At 52.7% G+C, this 25,786-nt stretch overlaps 1 protein-coding gene across 1 annotated transcript in view; it reads right to left on the reverse strand.

Annotated features, from left to right (window-relative positions):
• Positions 1-22,094: 22,094 nt before the first annotated feature.
• The window catches only part of LOC129865965 (dachshund homolog 2-like), a gene marked incomplete in the record, with an annotated part of 70,742 nt that continues 67,050 nt past the window's right edge, over positions 22,095-25,786 (reverse strand). The window contains 4 exon segments of the mRNA XM_055939069.1: positions 22,095-22,280; positions 23,578-23,645; positions 24,517-24,681; positions 25,539-25,686. Coding sequence (XP_055795044.1) covers positions 22,251-22,280; positions 23,578-23,645; positions 24,517-24,681; positions 25,539-25,686 — 411 coding nt within the window.

A 25,786-nucleotide genomic window follows, 5' to 3' on the forward strand; every position in this document is an offset into this window, starting at 1 on the left:
GACTCGGTACCGGTACCCCCTGTATATAGCCTCCACACTGACTCGGTTCCAGTACCCCCTGTAAATAGCTTCCACATTGACTCGGTACCGGTACCCCCTGTATATAGCCTCCACACTGACTCGGTACCGGTACCCCCTGTATATAGCCTCCACACTGACTCGGTTCCAGTACCCCCTGTAAATAGCTTCCACATTGACTCGGTACCGGTACCCCCTGTATATAGCCCCACACACTGACTCGGTACCGGTACCCCCTGTATATACCCCCTCACTGACTCGGTACCGGTACCCCCTGTATATACCTCCACACACTGACTCGGTACCGGTACCCCCTGTATATACCCCCGCACACTGACTCGGTACCGGTACCCCCTGTATATAGCCTGCACATTGACTCGGTACCGGTATCCCCTGTATATACCCCCCCACACTGACTCGGTACCGGTACCCCCTGTATATACCCGCGCACACTGACTCGGTACCGGTACCCCCTGTATATACCCCCACACACTGACTCGGTACCGGTACCCCCTGTATATACCCGCGCACACTGACTCGGTACCGGTACCCCCTGTATATACCTCCACACACTGACTCGGTACCGGTACCCCCTGTATATACCCCCGCACACTGACTCAGTACCGGTACCCCCTGTATATAGCCTGCACACTGACTCTGTACCGGTACCCCCTGTATATAGCCTCCACACTGACTCTGTACCGGTACCCCCTGTATATAGCCTGCACATTGACTCGGTACCGGTACCCCCTGTATATACCCCCCCACACTTACTCGGTACCGGTACCCCCTGTATATAGCCTCCACACTGACTCGGTACCGGTACCCCCTGTATATAGCCTCCACACTGACTCGGTACCGGTACCCCCTGTATATAGCCTCCACACTGACTCGGTACCGGTACCCCCTGTATATAGCCTCCACACTGACTCGGTTCCAGTACCCCCTGTATATAGCCTCCACATTGACTCTGTACCGGTACCCCCTGTATATAGCTTCCACATTGACTCTGTACCGGTACCCCCTGTATATAACCTGCACACTGACTCGGTACCGGTACCCCCTGTATATAGCCTCCACACTGACTCGGTACCGGTATCCCCTGTATATACCCCCCCCACACTGACTCGGTACCAGTACCCCCTGTATATACCCGCGCACACTGACTCGGTACCGGTACCCCCTGTATATACCCCCACACACTGACTCGGTACCGGTACCCCCTGTATATACCTCCACACACTGACTCGGTACCGGTACCCCCTGTACATACCCCCGCACACTGACTCGGTACCGGTACCCCCTGTATATACCCGCGCACACTGACTCGGTACCGGTACCCCCTGTATATACCCCCGCACACTGACTCGGTACCGGTACCCCCTGTATATAGCCTCCACATTGACTTGGTACCAGTACCCCCTGTATATAGCCTGCACACTGACTCTGTACCGGTACCCCCTGTATATACCCCCACACACTGACTCAGTACCGGTACCCCCTGTATATACCCCCCACACTGACTCGGTACCGGTACCCCCTGTATATAGCCTCCACACTGACTCGGTACCGGTACCCCCTGTATATAGCCTCCACACTGACTCGGTACCGGTACCCCCTGTATATAGCCTCCACACTGACTCGGTACCGGTACCCCCTGTATATAGCCTCCACACTGACTCGGTACCGGTACCCCCTGTATATAGCCTCCACACTGACTCGGTTCCAGTACCCCCTGTAAATAGCTTCCACATTGACTCGGTACCGGTACCCCCTGTATATAGCCTCCACACTGACTCGGTACCGGTACCCCCTGTATATAGCCTCCACACTGACTCGGTTCCAGTACCCCCTGTAAATAGCTTCCACATTGACTCGGTACCGGTACCCCCTGTATATAGCCCCACACACTGACTCGGTACCGGTACCCCCTGTATATACCCCCTCACTGACTCGGTACCGGTACCCCCTGTATATACCTCCACACACTGACTCGGTACCGGTACCCCCTGTATATACCCCCGCACACTGACTCGGTACCGGTACCCCCTGTATATAGCCTGCACATTGACTCGGTACCGGTATCCCCTGTATATACCCCCCCACACTGACTCGGTACCGGTACCCCCTGTATATACCCGCGCACACTGACTCGGTACCGGTACCCCCTGTATATACCCCCACACACTGACTCGGTACCGGTACCCCCTGTATATACCCCCACAAACTGACTCGGTACCGGTACCCCCTGTATATACCCGCGCACACTGACTCGGTACCGGTACCCCCTGTATATACCTCCACACACTGACTCGGTACCGGTACCCCCTGTATATACCCCCGCACACTGACTCAGTACCGGTACCCCCTGTATATAGCCTGCACACTGACTCTGTACCGGTACCCCCTGTATATAGCCTCCACACTGACTCTGTACCGGTACCCCCTGTATATAGCCTGCACATTGACTCGGTACCGGTACCCCCTGTATATACCCCCCCACACTTACTCGGTACCGGTACCCCCTGTATATAGCCTCCACACTGACTCGGTACCGGTACCCCCTGTATATAGCCTCCACACTGACTCGGTACCGGTACCCCCTGTATATAGCCTCCACACTGACTCGGTACCGGTACCCCCTGTATATAGCCTCCACACTGACTCGGTACCGGTACCCCCTGTATATAGCCTCCACACTGACTCGGTTCCAGTACCCCCTGTATATAGCCTCAACATTGACTCTGTACCGGTACCCCCTGTATATAGCCTCCACACTGACTCTGTACCGGTACCCCCTGTATATAGCCTCCACACTGACTCGGTACCGGTATCCCCTGTATATACCCCCCCCACACTGACTCGGTACCAGTACCCCCTGTATATACCCGCGCACACTGACTCGGTACCGGTACCCCCTGTATATACCCGCGCACACTGACTCGGTACCGGTACCCCCTGTATATACCCCCACACACTGACTCGGTACCGGTACCCCCTGTATATACCCGCGCACACTGACTCTGTACCGGTACCCCCTGTATATAGCCTCCACATTGACTCGGTACCGGTACCCCCTGTATATAGCCTCCACACTGACTCGGTACCGGTACCCCCTGTATATAGCCTCCACACTGACTCGGTACCGGTACCCCCTGTATATAGCCTCCACACTGACTCGGTTCCAGTACCCCCTGTAAATAGCTTCCACATTGACTCGGTACCGGTACCCCCTGTATATAGCCTCCACACTGACTCGGTACCGGTACCCCCTGTATATAGCCTCCACACTGACTCGGTTCCAGTACCCCCTGTAAATAGCTTCCACATTGACTCGGTACCGGTACCCCCTGTATATAGCCCCACACACTGACTCGGTACCGGTACCCCCTGTATATACCCCCTCACTGACTCGGTACCGGTACCCCCTGTATATACCTCCACACACTGACTCGGTACCGGTACCCCCTGTATATACCCCCGCACACTGACTCGGTACCGGTACCCCCTGTATATAGCCTGCACATTGACTCGGTACCGGTATCCCCTGTATATACCCCCCCACACTGACTCGGTACCGGTACCCCCTGTATATACCCGCGCACACTGACTCGGTACCGGTACCCCCTGTATATACCCCCACACACTGACTCGGTACCGGTACCCCCTGTATATACCCGCGCACACTGACTCGGTACCGGTACCCCCTGTATATACCCCCGCACACTGACTCGGTACCGGTACCCCCTGTATATAGCCTCCACATTGACTTGGTACCAGTACCCCCTGTATATAGCCTGCACACTGACTCTGTACCGGTACCCCCTGTATATACCCCCACACACTGACTCAGTACCGGTACCCCCTGTATATACCCCCCACACTGACTCGGTACCGGTACCCCCTGTATATAGCCTCCACACTGACTCGGTACCGGTACCCCCTGTATATAGCCTCCACACTGACTCGGTACCGGTACCCCCTGTATATAGCCTCCACACTGACTCGGTACCGGTACCCCCTGTATATAGCCTCCACACTGACTCGGTACCGGTACCCCCTGTATATAGCCTCCACACTGACTCGGTTCCAGTACCCCCTGTAAATAGCTTCCACATTGACTCGGTACCGGTACCCCCTGTATATAGCCTCCACACTGACTCGGTACCGGTACCCCCTGTATATAGCCTCCACACTGACTCGGTTCCAGTACCCCCTGTAAATAGCTTCCACATTGACTCGGTACCGGTACCCCCTGTATATAGCCCCACACACTGACTCGGTACCGGTACCCCCTGTATATACCCCCTCACTGACTCGGTACCGGTACCCCCTGTATATACCTCCACACACTGACTCGGTACCGGTACCCCCTGTATATACCCCCGCACACTGACTCGGTACCGGTACCCCCTGTATATAGCCTGCACATTGACTCGGTACCGGTATCCCCTGTATATACCCCCCCACACTGACTCGGTACCGGTACCCCCTGTATATACCCGCGCACACTGACTCGGTACCGGTACCCCCTGTATATACCCCCACACACTGACTCGGTACCGGTACCCCCTGTATATACCCGCGCACACTGACTCGGTACCGGTACCCCCTGTATATACCTCCACACACTGACTCGGTACCGGTACCCCCTGTATATACCCCCGCACACTGACTCAGTACCGGTACCCCCTGTATATAGCCTGCACACTGACTCTGTACCGGTACCCCCTGTATATAGCCTCCACACTGACTCTGTACCGGTACCCCCTGTATATAGCCTGCACATTGACTCGGTACCGGTACCCCCTGTATATACCCCCCCACACTTACTCGGTACCGGTACCCCCTGTATATAGCCTCCACACTGACTCGGTACCGGTACCCCCTGTATATAGCCTCCACACTGACTCGGTACCGGTACCCCCTGTATATAGCCTCCACACTGACTCGGTACCGGTACCCCCTGTATATAGCCTCCACACTGACTCGGTTCCAGTACCCCCTGTATATAGCCTCCACATTGACTCTGTACCGGTACCCCCTGTATATAGCTTCCACATTGACTCTGTACCGGTACCCCCTGTATATAACCTGCACACTGACTCGGTACCGGTACCCCCTGTATATAGCCTCCACACTGACTCGGTACCGGTACCCCCTGTATATACCCCCCCACACTGACTCGGTACCAGTACCCCCTGTATATACCCGCGCACACTGACTCGGTACCGGTACCCCCTGTATATACCCCCCACACTGACTCGGTACCGGTACCCCCTGTATATACCTCCACACACTGACTCGGTACCGGTACCCCCTGTACATACCCCCGCACACTGACTCGGTACCGGTACCCCCTGTATATACCCGCGCACACTGACTCGGTACCGGTACCCCCTGTATATACCCCCGCACACTGACTCGGTACCGGTACCCCCTGTATATAGCCTCCACATTGACTTGGTACCAGTACCCCCTGTATATAGCCTGCACACTGACTCTGTACCGGTACCCCCTGTATATACCCCCACACACTGACTCAGTACCGGTACCCCCTGTATATACCCCCCACACTGACTCGGTACCGGTACCCCCTGTATATAGCCTCCACACTGACTCGGTACCGGTACCCCCTGTATATAGCCTCCACACTGACTCGGTACCGGTACCCCCTGTATATAGCCTCCACACTGACTCGGTACCGGTACCCCCTGTATATAGCCTCCACACTGACTCGGTACCGGTACCCCCTGTATATAGCCTCCACACTGACTCGGTTCCAGTACCCCCTGTAAATAGCTTCCACATTGACTCGGTACCGGTACCCCCTGTATATAGCCTCCACACTGACTCGGTACCGGTACCCCCTGTATATAGCCTCCACACTGACTCGGTTCCAGTACCCCCTGTAAATAGCTTCCACATTGACTCGGTACCGGTACCCCCTGTATATAGCCCCACACACTGACTCGGTACCGGTACCCCCTGTATATACCCCCTCACTGACTCGGTACCGGTACCCCCTGTATATACCTCCACACACTGACTCGGTACCGGTACCCCCTGTATATACCCCCGCACACTGACTCGGTACCGGTACCCCCTGTATATAGCCTGCACATTGACTCGGTACCGGTATCCCCTGTATATACCCCCCCACACTGACTCGGTACCGGTACCCCCTGTATATACCCGCGCACACTGACTCGGTACCGGTACCCCCTGTATATACCCCCACACACTGACTCGGTACCGGTACCCCCTGTATATACCCGCGCACACTGACTCGGTACCGGTACCCCCTGTATATACCCGCGCACACTGACTCGGTACCGGTACCCCCTGTATATACCTCCACACACTGACTCGGTACCGGTACCCCCTGTATATACCCCCGCACACTGACTCAGTACCGGTACCCCCTGTATATAGCCTGCACACTGACTCTGTACCGGTACCCCCTGTATATAGCCTCCACACTGACTCTGTACCGGTACCCCCTGTATATAGCCTGCACATTGACTCGGTACCGGTACCCCCTGTATATACCCCCCCACACTTACTCGGTACCGGTACCCCCTGTATATAGCCTCCACACTGACTCGGTACCGGTACCCCCTGTATATAGCCTCCACACTGACTCGGTACCGGTACCCCCTGTATATAGCCTCCACACTGACTCGGTACCGGTACCCCCTGTATATAGCCTCCACACTGACTCGGTTCCAGTACCCCCTGTATATAGCCTCCACATTGACTCTGTACCGGTACCCCCTGTATATACCCGCACACACTGACTCAGTACCGGTACCCCCTGTATATACCCCGCACACTGACTCGGTACCGGTACCCCCTGTATATAGCCTCCACACTGACTCGGTACCGGTACCCCCTGTATATAGCCTCCACACTGACTCGGTACCGGTACCCCCTGTATATAGCCTCCACACTGACTCGGTACCGGTACCCCCTGTATATAGCCTCCACACTGACTCGGTACCGGTACCCCCTGTATATAGCCTCCACACTGACTCGGTACCAGTACCCCCTGTATATAGCCTCCACACTGACTCGGTACCGGTACCCCCTGTATATAGCCTCCACACTGACTCGGTACCGGTACCCCCTGTATATAGCCTCCACACTGACTCGGTTCCAGTACCCCCTGTAAATAGCTTCCACATTGACTCGGTACCGGTACCCCCTGTATATAGCCCCACACACTGACTCGGTACCGGTACCCCCTGTATATACCCCCTCACTGACTCGGTACCGGTACCCCCTGTATATACCTCCACACACTGACTCGGTACCGGTACCCCCTGTATATACCCCCGCACACTGACTCGGTACCGGTACCCCCTGTATATAGCCTGCACATTGACTCGGTACCGGTATCCCCTGTATATACCCCCCCACACTGACTCGGTACCGGTACCCCCTGTATATACCCGCGCACACTGACTCGGTACCGGTACCCCCTGTATATACCCCCACACACTGACTCGGTACCGGTACCCCCTGTATATACCCGCGCACACTGACTCGGTACCGGTACCCCCTGTATATACCTCCACACACTGACTCGGTACCGGTACCCCCTGTATATACCCCCGCACACTGACTCAGTACCGGTACCCCCTGTATATAGCCTGCACACTGACTCTGTACCGGTACCCCCTGTATATAGCCTCCACACTGACTCTGTACCGGTACCCCCTGTATATAGCCTGCACATTGACTCGGTACCGGTACCCCCTGTATATACCCCCCCACACTTACTCGGTACCGGTACCCCCTGTATATAGCCTCCACACTGACTCGGTACCGGTACCCCCTGTATATAGCCTCCACACTGACTCGGTACCGGTACCCCCTGTATATAGCCTCCACACTGACTCGGTACCGGTACCCCCTGTATATAGCCTCCACACTGACTCGGTTCCAGTACCCCCTGTATATAGCCTCCACATTGACTCTGTACCGGTACCCCCTGTATATAGCTTCCACATTGACTCTGTACCGGTACCCCCTGTATATAACCTGCACACTGACTCGGTACCGGTACCCCCTGTATATAGCCTCCACACTGACTCGGTACCGGTATCCCCTGTATATACCCCCCCCACACTGACTCGGTACCAGTACCCCCTGTATATACCCGCGCACACTGACTCGGTACCGGTACCCCCTGTATATACCCCCACACACTGACTCGGTACCGGTACCCCCTGTATATACCTCCACACACTGACTCGGTACCGGTACCCCCTGTACATACCCCCGCACACTGACTCGGTACCGGTACCCCCTGTATATACCCGCGCACACTGACTCGGTACCGGTACCCCCTGTATATACCCCCGCACACTGACTCGGTACCGGTACCCCCTGTATATAGCCTCCACATTGACTTGGTACCAGTACCCCCTGTATATAGCCTGCACACTGACTCTGTACCGGTACCCCCTGTATATACCCCCACACACTGACTCAGTACCGGTACCCCCTGTATATACCCCCCACACTGACTCGGTACCGGTACCCCCTGTATATAGCCTCCACACTGACTCGGTACCGGTACCCCCTGTATATAGCCTCCACACTGACTCGGTACCGGTACCCCCTGTATATAGCCTCCACACTGACTCGGTACCGGTACCCCCTGTATATAGCCTCCACACTGACTCGGTACCGGTACCCCCTGTATATAGCCTCCACACTGACTCGGTTCCAGTACCCCCTGTAAATAGCTTCCACATTGACTCGGTACCGGTACCCCCTGTATATAGCCTCCACACTGACTCGGTACCGGTACCCCCTGTATATAGCCTCCACACTGACTCGGTTCCAGTACCCCCTGTAAATAGCTTCCACATTGACTCGGTACCGGTACCCCCTGTATATAGCCCCACACACTGACTCGGTACCGGTACCCCCTGTATATACCCCCTCACTGACTCGGTACCGGTACCCCCTGTATATACCTCCACACACTGACTCGGTACCGGTACCCCCTGTATATACCCCCGCACACTGACTCGGTACCGGTACCCCCTGTATATAGCCTGCACATTGACTCGGTACCGGTATCCCCTGTATATACCCCCCCACACTGACTCGGTACCGGTACCCCCTGTATATACCCGCGCACACTGACTCGGTACCGGTACCCCCTGTATATACCCCCACACACTGACTCGGTACCGGTACCCCCTGTATATACCCCCACAAACTGACTCGGTACCGGTACCCCCTGTATATACCCGCGCACACTGACTCGGTACCGGTACCCCCTGTATATACCTCCACACACTGACTCGGTACCGGTACCCCCTGTATATACCCCCGCACACTGACTCAGTACCGGTACCCCCTGTATATAGCCTGCACACTGACTCTGTACCGGTACCCCCTGTATATAGCCTCCACACTGACTCTGTACCGGTACCCCCTGTATATAGCCTGCACATTGACTCGGTACCGGTACCCCCTGTATATACCCCCCCACACTTACTCGGTACCGGTACCCCCTGTATATAGCCTCCACACTGACTCGGTACCGGTACCCCCTGTATATAGCCTCCACACTGACTCGGTACCGGTACCCCCTGTATATAGCCTCCACACTGACTCGGTACCGGTACCCCCTGTATATAGCCTCCACACTGACTCGGTTCCAGTACCCCCTGTATATAGCCTCCACATTGACTCTGTACCGGTACCCCCTGTATATAGCTTCCACATTGACTCTGTACCGGTACCCCCTGTATATAGCCTGCACACTGACTCGGTACCGGTACCCCCTGTATATAGCCTCCACACTGACTCGGTACCGGTATCCCCTGTATATACCCCCCCCACACTGACTCGGTACCAGTACCCCCTGTATATACCCGCGCACACTGACTCGGTACCGGTACCCCCTGTATATACCCGCGCACACTGACTCGGTACCGGTACCCCCTGTATATACCCCCACACACTGACTCGGTACCGGTACCCCCTGTATATACCCGCGCACACTGACTCGGTACCGGTACCCCCTGTATATACCCCCACACACTGACTCGGTACCGGTACCCCCTGTATATACCTCCACACACTGACTCAGTACCGGTACCCCTGTATATACCCCCACACACTGACTCAGTACCGGTACCCCCTGTATATACCCCCCACACTGACTCGGTACCGGTACCCCCTGTATATAGCCTCCACACTGACTCGGTACCGGTACCCCCTGTATATAGCCTCCACACTGACTCGGTACCGGTACCCCTTGTATATAGCCTCCACACTGACTCGGTACCGGTACCCCCTGTATATAGCCTCCACACTGACTCGGTTCCAGTACCCCCTGTATATAGCTTCCACATTGACTCGGTACCGGTACCCCCTGTATATAGCCTGCACACTGACTCTGTACCGGTACCCCCTGTATACAGCCCCACACACTGACGCGGTACCGGTACCCCCTGTATATACCCTGCACACTGACTCGGTACCGGTACCCCCTGTTTATACCCTGCACACTGACTCGGTACCGGTACCCCCTGTACATACCCCTGCACATTGACTCGGTACCGGTACCCCCTGTATTACCCCCACACACTGACTCGGTACCGGTACCCCCTGTATATAGCCTCCACACTGACTCGGTACCGGTACCCCCTGTATATAGCCTCCACACTGACTCGGTTCCAGTACCCCCTGTAAATAGCTTCCACATTGACTCGGTACCGGTACCCCCTGTATATAGCCCCACACACTGACTCGGTACCGGTACCCCCTGTATATACCCCCTCACTGACTCGGTACCGGTACCCCCTGTATATACCTCCACACACTGACTCGGTACCGGTACCCCCTGTATATACCCCCGCACACTGACTCGGTACCGGTACCCCCTGTATATAGCCTGCACATTGACTCGGTACCGGTATCCCCTGTATATACCCCCCCACACTGACTCGGTACCGGTACCCCCTGTATATACCCGCGCACACTGACTCGGTACCGGTACCCCCTGTATATACCCCCACACACTGACTCGGTACCGGTACCCCCTGTATATACCCCCACAAACTGACTCGGTACCGGTACCCCCTGTATATACCCGCGCACACTGACTCGGTACCGGTACCCCCTGTATATACCTCCACACACTGACTCGGTACCGGTACCCCCTGTATATACCCCCGCACACTGACTCAGTACCGGTACCCCCTGTATATAGCCTGCACACTGACTCTGTACCGGTACCCCCTGTATATAGCCTCCACACTGACTCTGTACCGGTACCCCCTGTATATAGCCTGCACATTGACTCGGTACCGGTACCCCCTGTATATACCCCCCCACACTTACTCGGTACCGGTACCCCCTGTATATAGCCTCCACACTGACTCGGTACCGGTACCCCCTGTATATAGCCTCCACACTGACTCGGTACCGGTACCCCCTGTATATAGCCTCCACACTGACTCGGTACCGGTACCCCCTGTATATAGCCTCCACACTGACTCGGTTCCAGTACCCCCTGTATATAGCCTCCACATTGACTCTGTACCGGTACCCCCTGTATATAGCTTCCACATTGACTCTGTACCGGTACCCCCTGTATATAGCCTGCACACTGACTCGGTACCGGTACCCCCTGTATATAGCCTCCACACTGACTCGGTACCGGTATCCCCTGTATATACCCCCCCCACACTGACTCGGTACCAGTACCCCCTGTATATACCCGCGCACACTGACTCGGTACCGGTACCCCCTGTATATACCCCCACACACTGACTCGGTACCGGTACCCCCTGTATATACCTCCACACACTGACTCAGTACCGGTACCCCTGTATATACCCCCACACACTGACTCAGTACCGGTACCCCCTGTATATACCCCCCACACTGACTCGGTACCGGTACCCCCTGTATATAGCCTCCACACTGACTCGGTACCGGTACCCCCTGTATATAGCCTCCACACTGACTCGGTACCGGTACCCCTTGCATATAGCCTCCACACTGACTCGGTACCGGTACCCCCTGTATATAGCCTCCACACTGACTCGGTTCCAGTACCCCCTGTATATAGCTTCCACATTGACTCGGTACCGGTACCCCCTGTATATAGCCTGCACACTGACTCTGTACCGGTACCCCCTGTATACAGCCCCACACACTGACGCGGTACCGGTACCCCCTGTATATACCCTGCACACTGACTCGGTACCGGTACCCCCTGTTTATACCCTGCACACTGACTCGGTACCGGTACCCCCTGTACATACCCCTGCACATTGACTCGGTACCGGTACCCCCTGTATTACCCCCACACACTGACTCGGTACCGGTACCCCCTGTATATAGCCTCCACACTGACTCGGTACCGGTACCCCCTGTATATAGCCTCCACATTGACTCTGTACCGGTACCCCCTGTATATAGCCTCCACATTGACTCTGTACCGGTACCCCCTGTATATAGCCTCCACATTGACTCTGTGCCGGTACCCCCTGTATATAGCCTCCACACTGACTCGGTACCGGTGCCCCCTGTATATACCCCCACACACTGACTCGGTACCGGTACCCCCTGTATATACCCCCACACACTGACTCGGTACCGGTACCCCCTGTATATAGCCTCCACACTGACTCGATACCGGTGCCCCCTGTATATACCCCCAAACACTGACTCGGTACCGGTACCCCCTGTATATACCCCCACACACTGACGCGGTACCGGTACCCCCTGTATATACCCGCGCACACTGACTCGGTACCGGTACCCCCTGTATATACCTCCACACACTGACTCGGTACCGGTACCCCCTGTATATACCCCCGCACACTGACTCAGTACCGGTACCCCCTGTATATAGCCTGCATACTGACTCTGTACCGGTACCCCCTGTATATAGCCTCCACACTGACTCTGTACCGGTACCCCCTGTATATAGCCTGCACATTGACTCGGTACCGGTACCCCCTGTATATACCCCGACACACTGACTCGGTACCGGTACCCCCTGTATATACCCCGCACACTGACTCGGTACCGGTACCCCCTGTATATAGCCTCCACACTGACTCGGTACCGGTACCCCCTGTATATAGCCTCCACACTGACTCGGTACCGGTACCCCCTGTATATACCCCCCACACTGACTCGGTACCGGTACCCCCTGTATATAGCCTCCACACTGACTCGGTACCGGTACCCCCTGTATATAGCCTCCACATTGACTCTGTACCGGTAACCCCTGTATATAGCCTCCACACTGACTCGGTTCCAGTACCCCCTGTATTTACCTCCACACACTGACTCGGTACCGGTACCACCTGTATATAGCTTCCACACTGACTCGGTACCGGTACCACCTGTATATAGCTTACACACTGACTCGGTACCGGTATCCCCTGTATATACCCCCCCACACTGACTCGGTACCAGTACCCCCTGTATATACCCGCGCACACAGACTCGGTACCGGTACCCCCTGTATATACCCGCGCACACTGACTCGGTACCGGTACCCCCTGTATATACCTCCACACACTGACTCGGTACCGGTACCCCCTGTATATACCCCCGCACACTGACTCAGTACCGGTACCCCCTGTATATAGCCTGCACACTGACTCTGTACCGGTACCCCCTGTATATAGCCTCCACACTGACTCTGTACCGGTACCCCCTGTATATAGCCTGCACATTGACTCGGTACCGGTACCCCCTGTATATACCCCCCCACACTTACTCGGTACCGGTACCCCCTGTATATAGCCTCCACACTGACTCGGTACCGGTACCCCCTGTATATAGCCTCCACACTGACTCGGTACCGGTACCCCCTGTATATAGCCTCCACACTGACTCGGTACCGGTACCCCCTGTATATAGCCTCCACACTGACTCGGTTCCAGTACCCCCTGTATATAGCCTCCACATTGACTCTGTACCGGTACCCCCTGTATATAGCTTCCACATTGACTCTGTACCGGTACCCCCTGTATATAGCCTCCACACTGACTCGGTTCCAGTACCCCCTGTATATAGCCTCAACATTGACTCTGTACCGGTACCCCCTGTATATAGCTTCCACATTGACTCTGTACCGGTACCCCCTGTATATAGCCTCCACACTGACTCGGTACCGGTATCCCCTGTATATACCCCCCCCACACTGACTCGGTACCAGTACCCCCTGTATATACCCGCGCACACTGACTCGGTACCGGTACCCCCTGTATATAGCCTCCACACTGACTCGGTACCGGTACCCCCTGTATATAGCCTCCACACTGACTCGGTTCCAGTACCCCCTGTATATAGCCTCCACATTGACTCTGTACCGGTACCCCCTGTATATAGCTTCCACATTGACTCTGTACCGGTACCCCCTGTATATAGCCTCCACACTGACTCGGTTCCAGTACCCCCTGTATATAGCCTCAACATTGACTCTGTACCGGTACCCCCTGTATATAGCTTCCACATTGACTCTGTACCGGTACCCCCTGTATATAGCCTCCACACTGACTCGGTACCGGTATCCCCTGTATATACCCCCCCCACACTGACTCGGTACCAGTACCCCCTGTATATACCCGCGCACACTGACTCGGTACCGGTACCCCCTGTATATACCCGCGCACACTGACTCGGTACCGGTACCCCCTGTATATACCCCCACACACTGACTCGGTACCGGTACCCCCTGTATATACCCGCGCACACTGACTCTGTACCGGTACCCCCTGTATATAGCCTCCACACTGACTCGGTACCGGTACCCCCTGTATATAGCCTCCACACTGACTCGGTACCGGTACCCCCTGTATATAGCCTCCACACTGACTCGGTACCGGTACCCCCTGTATATAGCCTCCACACTGACTCGGTACCGGTACCCCCTGTATATAGCCTCCACACTGACTCGGTACCGGTACCCCCTGTATATAGCCTCCACACTGACTCGGTACCGGTACCCCCTGTATATAGCCTCCACACTGACTCGGTACCGGTACCCCCTGTATATAGCCTCCACACTGACTCGGTTCCAGTACCCCCTGTATATAGCCTCCACACTGACTCGGTACCGGTACCCCCTGTATATAGCCCCCACACTGACTCGGTACCGGTACCCCCTGTATATACCCCACACACTGACTCGGTACCGGTACCCCCTGTATATACCCCGCACACTGACTCGGTACCGGTACCCCCTGTATATACCCTGCACACTGACTCGGTACCGGTACCCCCTGTATATACCCCGCACACTGACTCGGTACCGGTACCCCCTGTATATACCCCCGCACACTGACTCGGTACCGGTACCCCCTGTATATACCCCCCACACTGACTCGGTACCGGTACCCCCTGTATATACCCGCGCACACTGACTCGGTACCGGTACCCCCTGTATATACCCCCGCACACTGACTCGGTACCGGTACCCCCTGTATATAGCCTCCACATTGACTCTGGTACCGGTACCCCCTGTATATAGCCTCCACACTGACTCGGTACCGGTACCCCCTGTATATACCCCCACACACTGACTCGGTACCGGTACCCCCTGTATATACCCCCCACACTGACTCGGTACCGGTACCCCCTGTATATAGCCTCCACACTGACTCGGTACCGGTACCCCCTGTATATAGCCTCCACACTGACTCGGTACCGGTACCCCCTGTATATAGCCCCACACACTGACTCGGTACCGGTACCCCCTGTATATAGCCCCCACACTGACTCGGTACCGGTACCCCCTGTATATAGCCTCCACACTGACTCGGTACCGGTACCCCCTGTATATACCCCCACACACTGACTCGGTACCGGTACCCCCTGTATATACCCCCACACACTGACTCGGTACCGGTACCCCCTGTATATACCCCCACACACTGACTCGGTACCGGTACCCCCTGTATATAGCCTCCACACTGACTCGGTACCGGTACCCCCTGTATATACCCCCACACTGACTCGGTACCGGTACCCCCTGTATATACCCCCACACACTGACTCGGTACCGGTACCCCCTGTATATACCCGCGCACACTGACTCGGTACCGGTACCCCCTGTATATACCTCCACACACTGACTCGGTACCGGTACCCCCTGTATATACCCCCGCACACTGACTCAGTACCGGTACCCCCTGTATATAGCCTGCACACTGACTCTGTACCGGTACCCCCTGTATATAGCCTCCACACTGACTCTGTACCGGTACCCCCTGTATATAGCCTGCACATTGACTCGGTACCGGTACCCCCTGTATATACCCCCCACACTGACTCGGTACCGGTACCCCCTGTATATAGCCTCCACACTGACTCGGTACCGGTACCCCCTGTATATAGCCTCCACACTGACTCGGTACCGGTACCCCCTGTATATAGCCTCCACACTGACTCGGTACCGGTACCCCCTGTATATAGCCTCCACACTGACTCGGTACCAGTACCCCCTGTATATAGCCTCCACACTGACTCGGTACCGGTACCCCCTGTATATAGCCTCCACATTGACTCTGTACCGGTACCCCCTGTATATAGCCTCCACACTGACTCGGTACCGGTACCCCCTGTATATACCCGCGCACACTGACTCGGTACCGGTACCCCCTGTATATACCCGCGCACACTGACTCGGTACCGGTACCCCCTGTATATACCCGCGCACACTGACTCGGTACCGGTACCCCCTGTATATACCCGCGCACACAGACTCGGTACCGGTACCCCCTGTATATACCCGCGCACACTGACTCGGTACCGGTACCCCCTGTATATACCCCCGCACACTGACTCGGTACCGGTACCCCCTGTATATAGCCCCACACACTGACTCGGTACCGGTACCCCCTGTATATACCTCCACACACTGACTCAGTACCGGTACCCCCTGTATATACCCCCACACACTGACTCAGTACCGGTACCCCCTGTATATACCCCCCACACTGACTCGGTACCGGTACCCCCTGTATATAGCCTCCACACTGACTCGGTACCGGTACCCCCTGTATATAGCCTCCACACTGACTCGGTACCGGTACCCCCTGTATATAGCCTCCACACTGACTCGGTACCGGTACCCCCTGTATATAGCCTCCACACTGACTCGGTTCCAGTACCCCCTGTATATAGCTTCCACATTGACTCGGTACCGGTACCCCCTGTATATAGCCTCCACACTGACTCGGTACCGGTACCCCCTGTATATAGCCCCACACACTGACTCGGTACCGGTACCCCCTGTATATACCCCACACTGACTCGGTACCGGTACCCCCTGTATATAGCCCCGCACATTGACTCGGTACCGGTACCCCCTGTATATACCCCCACACACTGACTCGGTACCGGTACCCCCTGTATATAGCCTCCACACTGACTCGGTACCGGTACCCCCTGTATATAGCCTCCACACTGACTCGGTACCGGTACCCCCTGTATATAGCCTCCACATTGACTCGGTACCGGTACCCCCTGTATATAGCCTCCACACTGACTCGGTACCGGTACCCCCTGTATATAGCCTCCACACTGACTCGGTACCGGTACCCCCTGTATATACCCCCACACACTGACTCGGTACCGGTACCCCCTGTATATACCCCCACACACTGACTCGGTACCGGTACCCCCTGTATATACCCTGCACACTGACTCGGTACCGGTACCCCCTGTATATACCCCCACACACTGACTCGGTACCGGTACCCCCTGTATATACCCCCGCACACTGACTCGGTACCGGTACCCCCTGTATATACCCCCACACACTGACTCGGTACCGGTACCCCCTGTATATAGCCTCCACACTGACTCTGTACCGGTACCCCCTGTATATAGCCTCCACACTGACTCGGTACCGGTACCCCCTGTATATAGCCTCCACACTGACTCGGTACCGGTACCCCCTGTATATAGCCTCCACACTGACTCGGTACCGGTACCCCCTGTATATAGCCTCCACACTGACTCGGTACCGGTACCCCCTGTATATAGCCTCCACATTGACTCTGTACCGGTACCCCCTGTATATAGCCTCCACATTGACTCTGTACCGGTACCCCCTGTATATAGCCTGCACACTGACTCGGTACCGGTACCCCCTGTATATACCCCCACACACTGACTCGGTACCGGTACCCCCTGTATATACCCCCACACACTGACTCAGTACCGGTACCCCTGTATATACCCCCACACACTGACTCAGTACCGGTACCCCCTGTATATACCCCCCACACTGACTCGGTACCGGTACCCCCTGTATATAGCCTCCACACTGACTCGGTACCGGTACCCCCTGTATATAGCCTCCACACTGACTCGGTACCGGTACCCCCTGTATATAGCCTCCACACTGACTCGGTACCGGTACCCCCTGTATATAGCCTCCACACTGACTCGGTTCCAGTACCCCCTGTATATAGCTTCCACATTGACTCGGTACCGGTACCCCCTGTATATAGCCTGCACACTGACTCTGTACCGGTACCCCCTGTATATAGCCCCACACACTGACGCGGTACCGGTACCCCCTGTATATACCCTGCACACTGACTCGGTACCGGTACCCCCTGTACATACCCCTGCACATTGACTCGGTACCGGTACCCCCTGTATTACCCCCACACACTGACTCGGTACCGGTACCCCCTGTATATAGCCTCCACACTGACTCGGTACCGGTACCCCCTGTATATAGCCTCCACATTGACTCTGTACCGGTACCCCCTGTATATAGCCTCCACATTTACTCGGTACCGGTACCCCCTGTATATAGCCTCCACATTGACTCGGTACCGGTACCCCCTGTATATAGCCTCCACACTGACTCGGTACCGGTACCCCCTGTATATACCCCCACACACTGACTCGGTACCGGTACCCCCTGTATATACCCCCACACACTGACTCGGTACCGGTACCCCCTGTATATAGCCTCCACACTGACTCGGTACCGGTGCCCCCTGTATATACCCCCACACACTGACTCGGTACCGGTACCCCCTGTATATACCCCCACACACTGACGCGGTACCGGTACCCCCTGTATATACCCCCACACACTGACTCGGTACCGGTACCCCCTGTATATAGCCTCCACACTGACTCGGTACCGGTACCCCCTGTATATAGCCTCCACACTGACTCTGTACCGGTACCCCCTGTATATAGCCTCCACACTGACTCTGTACCGGTACCCCCTGTATATAGCCTCCACATTGACTCTGTACCGGTACCCCCTGTATATAGCCTCCACATTGACTCGGTACCGGTACCCCCTGTATATAGCCTCCACATTGACTCTGTACCGTACACCCTGTATATAGCCTCCACATTGACTCTGTACTGGTACCCCCTGTATATAGCCTGCACACTGACTCGGTACCGGTACCCCCTGTATATACCCCCACACACTGACTCGGTACCGGTACCCCCTGTATATACCCCCACACACTGACTCGGTACCGGTACCCCCTGTATATACCCCCACACACTGACTCGGTACCGGTACCCCCTGTATATAGCCCCGTTATTGTGATGTTACTGTGTTACTTTTGATTATTTTTCACTTTTTCACTCAGTTTATCTGGTAAATATTTTCTTAACTCTTTCTTGAACTGCATTGTGGGTTAGGGGCTTGTAAGTAAGCATTTCACGGTAAGGTCTACACCTGTTGTATTCGGCGCATGTGACTAATAAAGTTGAATTTGAATAAAGAATAGAAACAGGAAATGCAGTGTGTATTTATTCAGTTCATCTCTTCATTGACTTCTGTGAACACTGATATTCTGTATTATTGGAAAACCAGGTGAGGACAAGGGGGAAATATAGTCAGAGAGAAAGAGAGAGATTGGAGAAGCAGGTGTGTTGTGTCACCACCTGTTTACTATCCATCCCGTCAGAGGAGTGATAGACAGAGCGACAGAATAAAGAAGAGAAGAATGGAGGGATGAGACAGGAAGAAAGAGAGATAGAGGGGGAGGAAGAAGAGAGAGAGGAAGAGGTAAGAAGTTGTCATCTCTGAAACACTGATACTGACACTTTCTCTCTCTCTCTCTCTCTCTCTCTCTGTCTCTCTCTTCTCTCTCTCTCCTCTCTCTCTCTCTCTCTCTCTTCTCTCTCTGTCTCTCTCTTCTCTCTCTCTCTCTGTTCTTCTCTCTTCTTCTCTCTCTGTCCTTCTCTCTCTCTCCTCTCTCTCTCTCTCTTCTTCTCTCTCTCTCTCTGTCTCTCTCTCATCTCTCTCTCTCTCTTCTTCTCTCTCTTTCTCTCCTCTCTCTCCCTCTCTCTCTGTCCTTCTCTCTTCTCTCTCTCTCTCTCTCCCTCTCTCTCTCCTCTCTCTCTCTCTCCTCTCTCTCTCATCCAGAAGAGCAATAAACCACAGGTGCTTTCATTATAAAGAAAACACAAAACAAACGGCCTCTCACTGTTCTTTCTTGGATGGATGGAGGAATGGATGGAGCGAGAGATTGAGAGATGGAGAGAGAGAGATGTAGAGAGGGGGATGTAGAGAGGGGAATGGAGAGAGAGAGAGATGTAGAGGGGGATGGAGAGAGAGAGATGTAGAGAGGGGATGGAGAGAGAGATGTAGAGAGGGATGGAGAGAGAAAGATGTAGAGAGAGAGATGTAGAGGGGGATGGAGAGAGAAAGATGTAGAGAGAGAGGGAGAGAGAGAGATGTAGAGGGGGATGGAGAGAGAAAGATGTAGAGAGAGAGGGAGAGAGAGAGATGTAGAGGGGGATGGAGAGAGAGATGTAGAGAGGGGATGGAGAGAGAGATGTAGAGAGGGATGGAGAGAGAAAGATGTAGAGAGAGAGATGTAGAGGGGGATGGAGAGAGAAAGATGTAGAGAGAGAGATGTAGAGGGGGATGGAGAGAGAAAGATGTAGAGAGAGAGATGTAGAGGGGGATGGAGAGAGAGATGTAGAGGGGGGTGGAGAGAGAAAGATGTAGGAGAGAGATGTAGAGGGGGATGGAGAGAGAAAGATGTAGAGAGAGAGATGTAGAGGGGGATGGAGAGAGAAAGATGTAGAGAGAGAGATGTAGAGGGGGATGGAGAGAGAGATGTAGAGGGGGGTGGAGAGAGAGATGTAGAGGGGAATGGAGAGAGAGATGTAGAGGGGGATGGAGAGAGAGATGTAGAGGGGGATGGAGAGAGAAAGATGTAGAGAGAGAGGGAGAGAGAGATGTAGAGAGGGGATGGAGAGAGAGATGTAGAGAGGGGATGGAGAGAGAGATGTAGAGAGGGGGGTGGAGAGAGAGATGTAGAGAGAGAAATGGAGAGAGAAAGATGTAGAGAGGGGGATGGAGAGAGAAAGATGTAGAGAGAGAGGGAGAGAGAGAGATGTAGAGGGGGATGGAGAGAGAGATGTAGAGAGGGGATGGAGAGAGAGATGTAGAGAGGGGATGGAGAGAGAGATGTAGAGAGGGGATGGAGAGAGAGATGTAGAGGGGGATGGAGAGAGAGAGATGTAGAGGGGGATGGAGAGAGAGAGAGATGTAGAGAGGGGGATGGAGAGAGAGAGATGTAGAGAGGGGGATGGAGAGAGAGATGTAGAGAGGGGGATGGAGAGAGAGAGAGATGTAGAGAGGGGGATGGAGAGAGAGAGATGTAGAGAGGGGGATGGAGAGAGAGATGTAGAGGGGGATGTAGAGAGAGAGATGTAGAGAGAGAGGGAGAGAGAGAGATGTAGAGAGGGGGATGGAGAGAGAGAGATGTAGAGAGGGGGATGGAGAGAGAGATGGAGTGAGAAAGAAAGAAGGAGAGATGGAAACAGTCATTAGAGATGAAAGAGGAAAGGTCTCACCTCATTAACTCTATAATACTGAGAAAATATACATACTAAATGGAACAGTGTGTGTAACAGTGTGTGTGTGTAACAGTGTGTGTTTGTGTAACAGTGTGTGTGTGTAACAGTGTGTGTGTGTGTAACAGTGTGTGTTTTTGTAACAGTGTGTGTGTGTGTGTAACAGTGTGTGTGTGTAACAGTGTGTGTGTGTGTAAAGAAGGCGAGAGAGAGAATAAGGTATTATAGTATTGTATTTGTAGTCAGGTCTCAAACTCCATACAGTCAAAGAGTAGAAACAGACAGCGTCCTACAATCATCCGTTTATTTCTGAGGCCGTAAAATAGTCAGTCATCGGGGGGTAGAGAAGGAGGTTTCCGCAGGTCCACTGTCTAGGTCGTCGTGGCAACGGGCTGGTGTTTCTGTGACGAGGTCGCGGTGAGGTCATCAGAACAGCAGGTAGATCGTGGGATCGTAGGACGGAAGAGGGAGAAAGAGAGAATAAGAGAGAAATATTGGAAACTATTAGTCTTCAGAGTAACAGATTTAATTTACAGCTACTATAAAAATACATCACATTACAAATACAATACTACTATAAAAATACATCACATTACAAATATAATACTACTATAAAAATACATCGCATTACAAATATAATACTACTATAAAAATACATCGCATTACAAATATAATACTACTATAAAAATACATCACATTACAAATATAATACTACTATAAAAATACATCGCATTACAAATATAATACTACTATAAAAATACATTGCATTACAAATATAATACTACTATAAAAATACATCGCATTACAAATATAATACTACTATAAAAATACATCGAATTACAAATATAATACTACTATAAAAATACATCGCATTACAAATATAATACTACTATAAAAATACATCACATTATAAATATAATACTACTATAAAAATACATCGCATTACAAATATAATACTACTATAAAAATACATCGCATTACAAATATAATACTACTATAAAAATACATCACATTATAAATATAATACTACTATAAAAATACATCGAATTACAAATATAATACTACTATAAAAATACATCACATTACAAATATAATACTACTATAAAAATACATTGCATTACAAATATAATACTACTATAAAAATACATCACATTACTATATAATACTACTATAAAAATACATCGCATTACAAATATAATACTACTGTAAAAATACATTACATTACAAATATAATACTACTATAAAAATACATCGCATTACAAATATAATACTACTATAAAAATACATCACATTACAAATATAATACTACTATAAAAATACATCGCATTACAAATATAATACTACTATAAAAATACACCACATTACAAATATAATACTACTATAAAAATACATCACATTACTATATAATACTACTATAAAAATACATCACATTACTATATAATACTACTATAAAAATATATCACATTACTATATAATACTACTATAAAAATACTTTACATTACAAATATAATACTACTATAAAAATACATCACATTACTATATAATACTACTATAAAAATACATCACATTACTATGTAATACTACTATAAAAATACATCACATTACTATATAATACTACTAATTCTTCCCCGTCCTAAATGTTATCATCATATTAAATATATCTCGGGGATCATTAACATATTCAACAGTATTCCATACCTTGACCAATCGGAGTGTCTTGTCCTGGTGTCCACCCAGTTCTGGTTCATCTTCAGGTACAACTATATCTGGTCAAGAAGAACCCGCATTAGACTGAATACATTCACTATGAACACCTGGTTATACACCTGGTTATACACCTGGTTACACACCTGGTTACACACCTGGTTATACACCTGGTTACACACCTGGTTATACACCTGGTTATACAGCTGGTTACACACCTGGTTACACACCTGGTTGCACACCTGGTTGCACAGCTGGTTATACACCTGGTCACACACCTGGTTACACACCTGGTTACACAGCTGGTTATACACCTGGTTACACACCTGGTTATACACCTGGTTACACACCTGGTTACACAGCTGGTTACACACCTGGGTACACACCAGGTTACACAGCTGGTTATACACCTGGTTACACAGCTGGTTATACACCTGGTTACACACCTGGTTACACACCTGGTTATACACCTGGTTACACACCTGGTTACACACCAGGTTACACACCTGGTTACACAGCTGGCTACACAGCTGGTTATACAGCTGGTTACACAGCTGGCTACACACCTGGTTATACAGCTGGTTACACAGCTGGTTATACAGCTGGTTACACACCTGGTTACACACCTGGTTACACACCTGGTTACACACCTGGTTATACACCTGGTTACACAGCTGGTTACACACCTGGTTATACACCTGGTTACACAGCTGGTTACACAGCTTTAACTGTGAACACCTGGTTACACACCTGGTTACACAGCTGGCTACACACCTGGTTACACAGCTGGTTACAAACCTGGTTATACACCTGGTTACACAACTGGTTACACAGCTTTCACTGTGAACACCTGGAGGAGAGGAGAGAAGAGAAGAGAAGAGAAGAGAGGAGAGGAGAGGAGAGGAGAGGAGAGGAGAGGAGGAGGAGTCTCACCGTTGCTGCTGGTGTGTATCGTGTCGGGAGGAGAGAGGGAGGAGGAGAAGGAGGAGTGTTTGAGAGAATGCTCCAACGTCTCTCTCCGTTTGGACTCAAACTCCAACGCTTCCTGAAGCTTCCTCTTGGTTTTCTTCTCTTTCTTTAAGCGCTTCTGAATGGAGGCTGGGAGAGGGGGATGAGGGAGAGAGAGAGAGAGGGGGATGAGGGAGAGAGAGAGAGAGGGGGTGAGGGAGAGAGAGAGATGGATGAGGGAGAGAGAGAGAGAGAGAGGGGGGTGGGGGAGAGAGAGCGATGAGGAGAGAGAGGGGGGGTGAGGGAGAGAGAGAGGGATGAGGAGAGAGAGAGAGGGGGTGAGGGAGAGAGAGTGATGAGGGAGAGAGAGAGGGGGGGGTGAGGGAGAGAGAGAGAGGGATGAGGGAGAGAGAGAGGGATGAGGGAGAGAGAGAGAGAGGGGGTGAGGGAGAGAGAGAGAGATGAGGAGAGAGAGATGAGGAGAGAGAGAGGGGGGTGAGGGAGAGAGAGAGAGATGAGGAGAGAGAGAGAGAGAGGGGGGTGAGGGAGAGAGAGAGAGGGGGATGAGGGAGAGAGAGAGAGAGGGGGGGATGAGGGAGGGGGATGAGGGAGAGAGAGAGAGAGAGAGGGGTGATATGAGAGAGAGAGGGGGATGACGGAGAGAGAGAGAGAGAGGGGGATGAGTGAGAGAGAGAGAGGGGGATGAGAGAGAGAGAGAGAGAGGGATGAGGGAGAGAGAGAGGGTAAGATAAACAGATAATGTTGTACACACACAGTATGGTTCGTATATAGTATATACTTTTAGTAAGCACTTCCCCCCTTCTTATGAATTAATATGTACAATTTGGGTGGAATCAATTAGATTAATTATAATATTTAATATTTAATTATTATATTTCAACAACATAATGTTGCTGGAAATCCTATCTTATCCGTTTCTAAATACACAAATGTTTCCAGAACATTCTGAGATGGGTGTCATGGCTGAAATGACCCTCTATTCCTACCTTTACTCTGTAACTCAGAGGTGAGTTGTCTCTCCAGACTCTCTCTCATCTCTCTCTCTCGGTACAGCTCCATCTTCAGTTCCCTCTTCTCAGCCTGGATCTGAGTGTCCTGGACACGGGTATTCTCTACAGCCACCTTCAGAAGGCCCTGAGAGAGACAGAGAGAGAGACAGAGAGAGAGACAGAGAGAGAGACAGAGAGAGAGACAGAGAGAGAGAGAGAGAGAGAGAGAGAGAGAGAGAGAGAGA

The sequence above is a fragment of the Salvelinus fontinalis genome, chromosome 11, assembly GCF_029448725.1.
Source record: "Salvelinus fontinalis isolate EN_2023a chromosome 11, ASM2944872v1, whole genome shotgun sequence".
NCBI classification, from domain to species: domain Eukaryota; kingdom Metazoa; phylum Chordata; class Actinopteri; order Salmoniformes; family Salmonidae; genus Salvelinus; species Salvelinus fontinalis.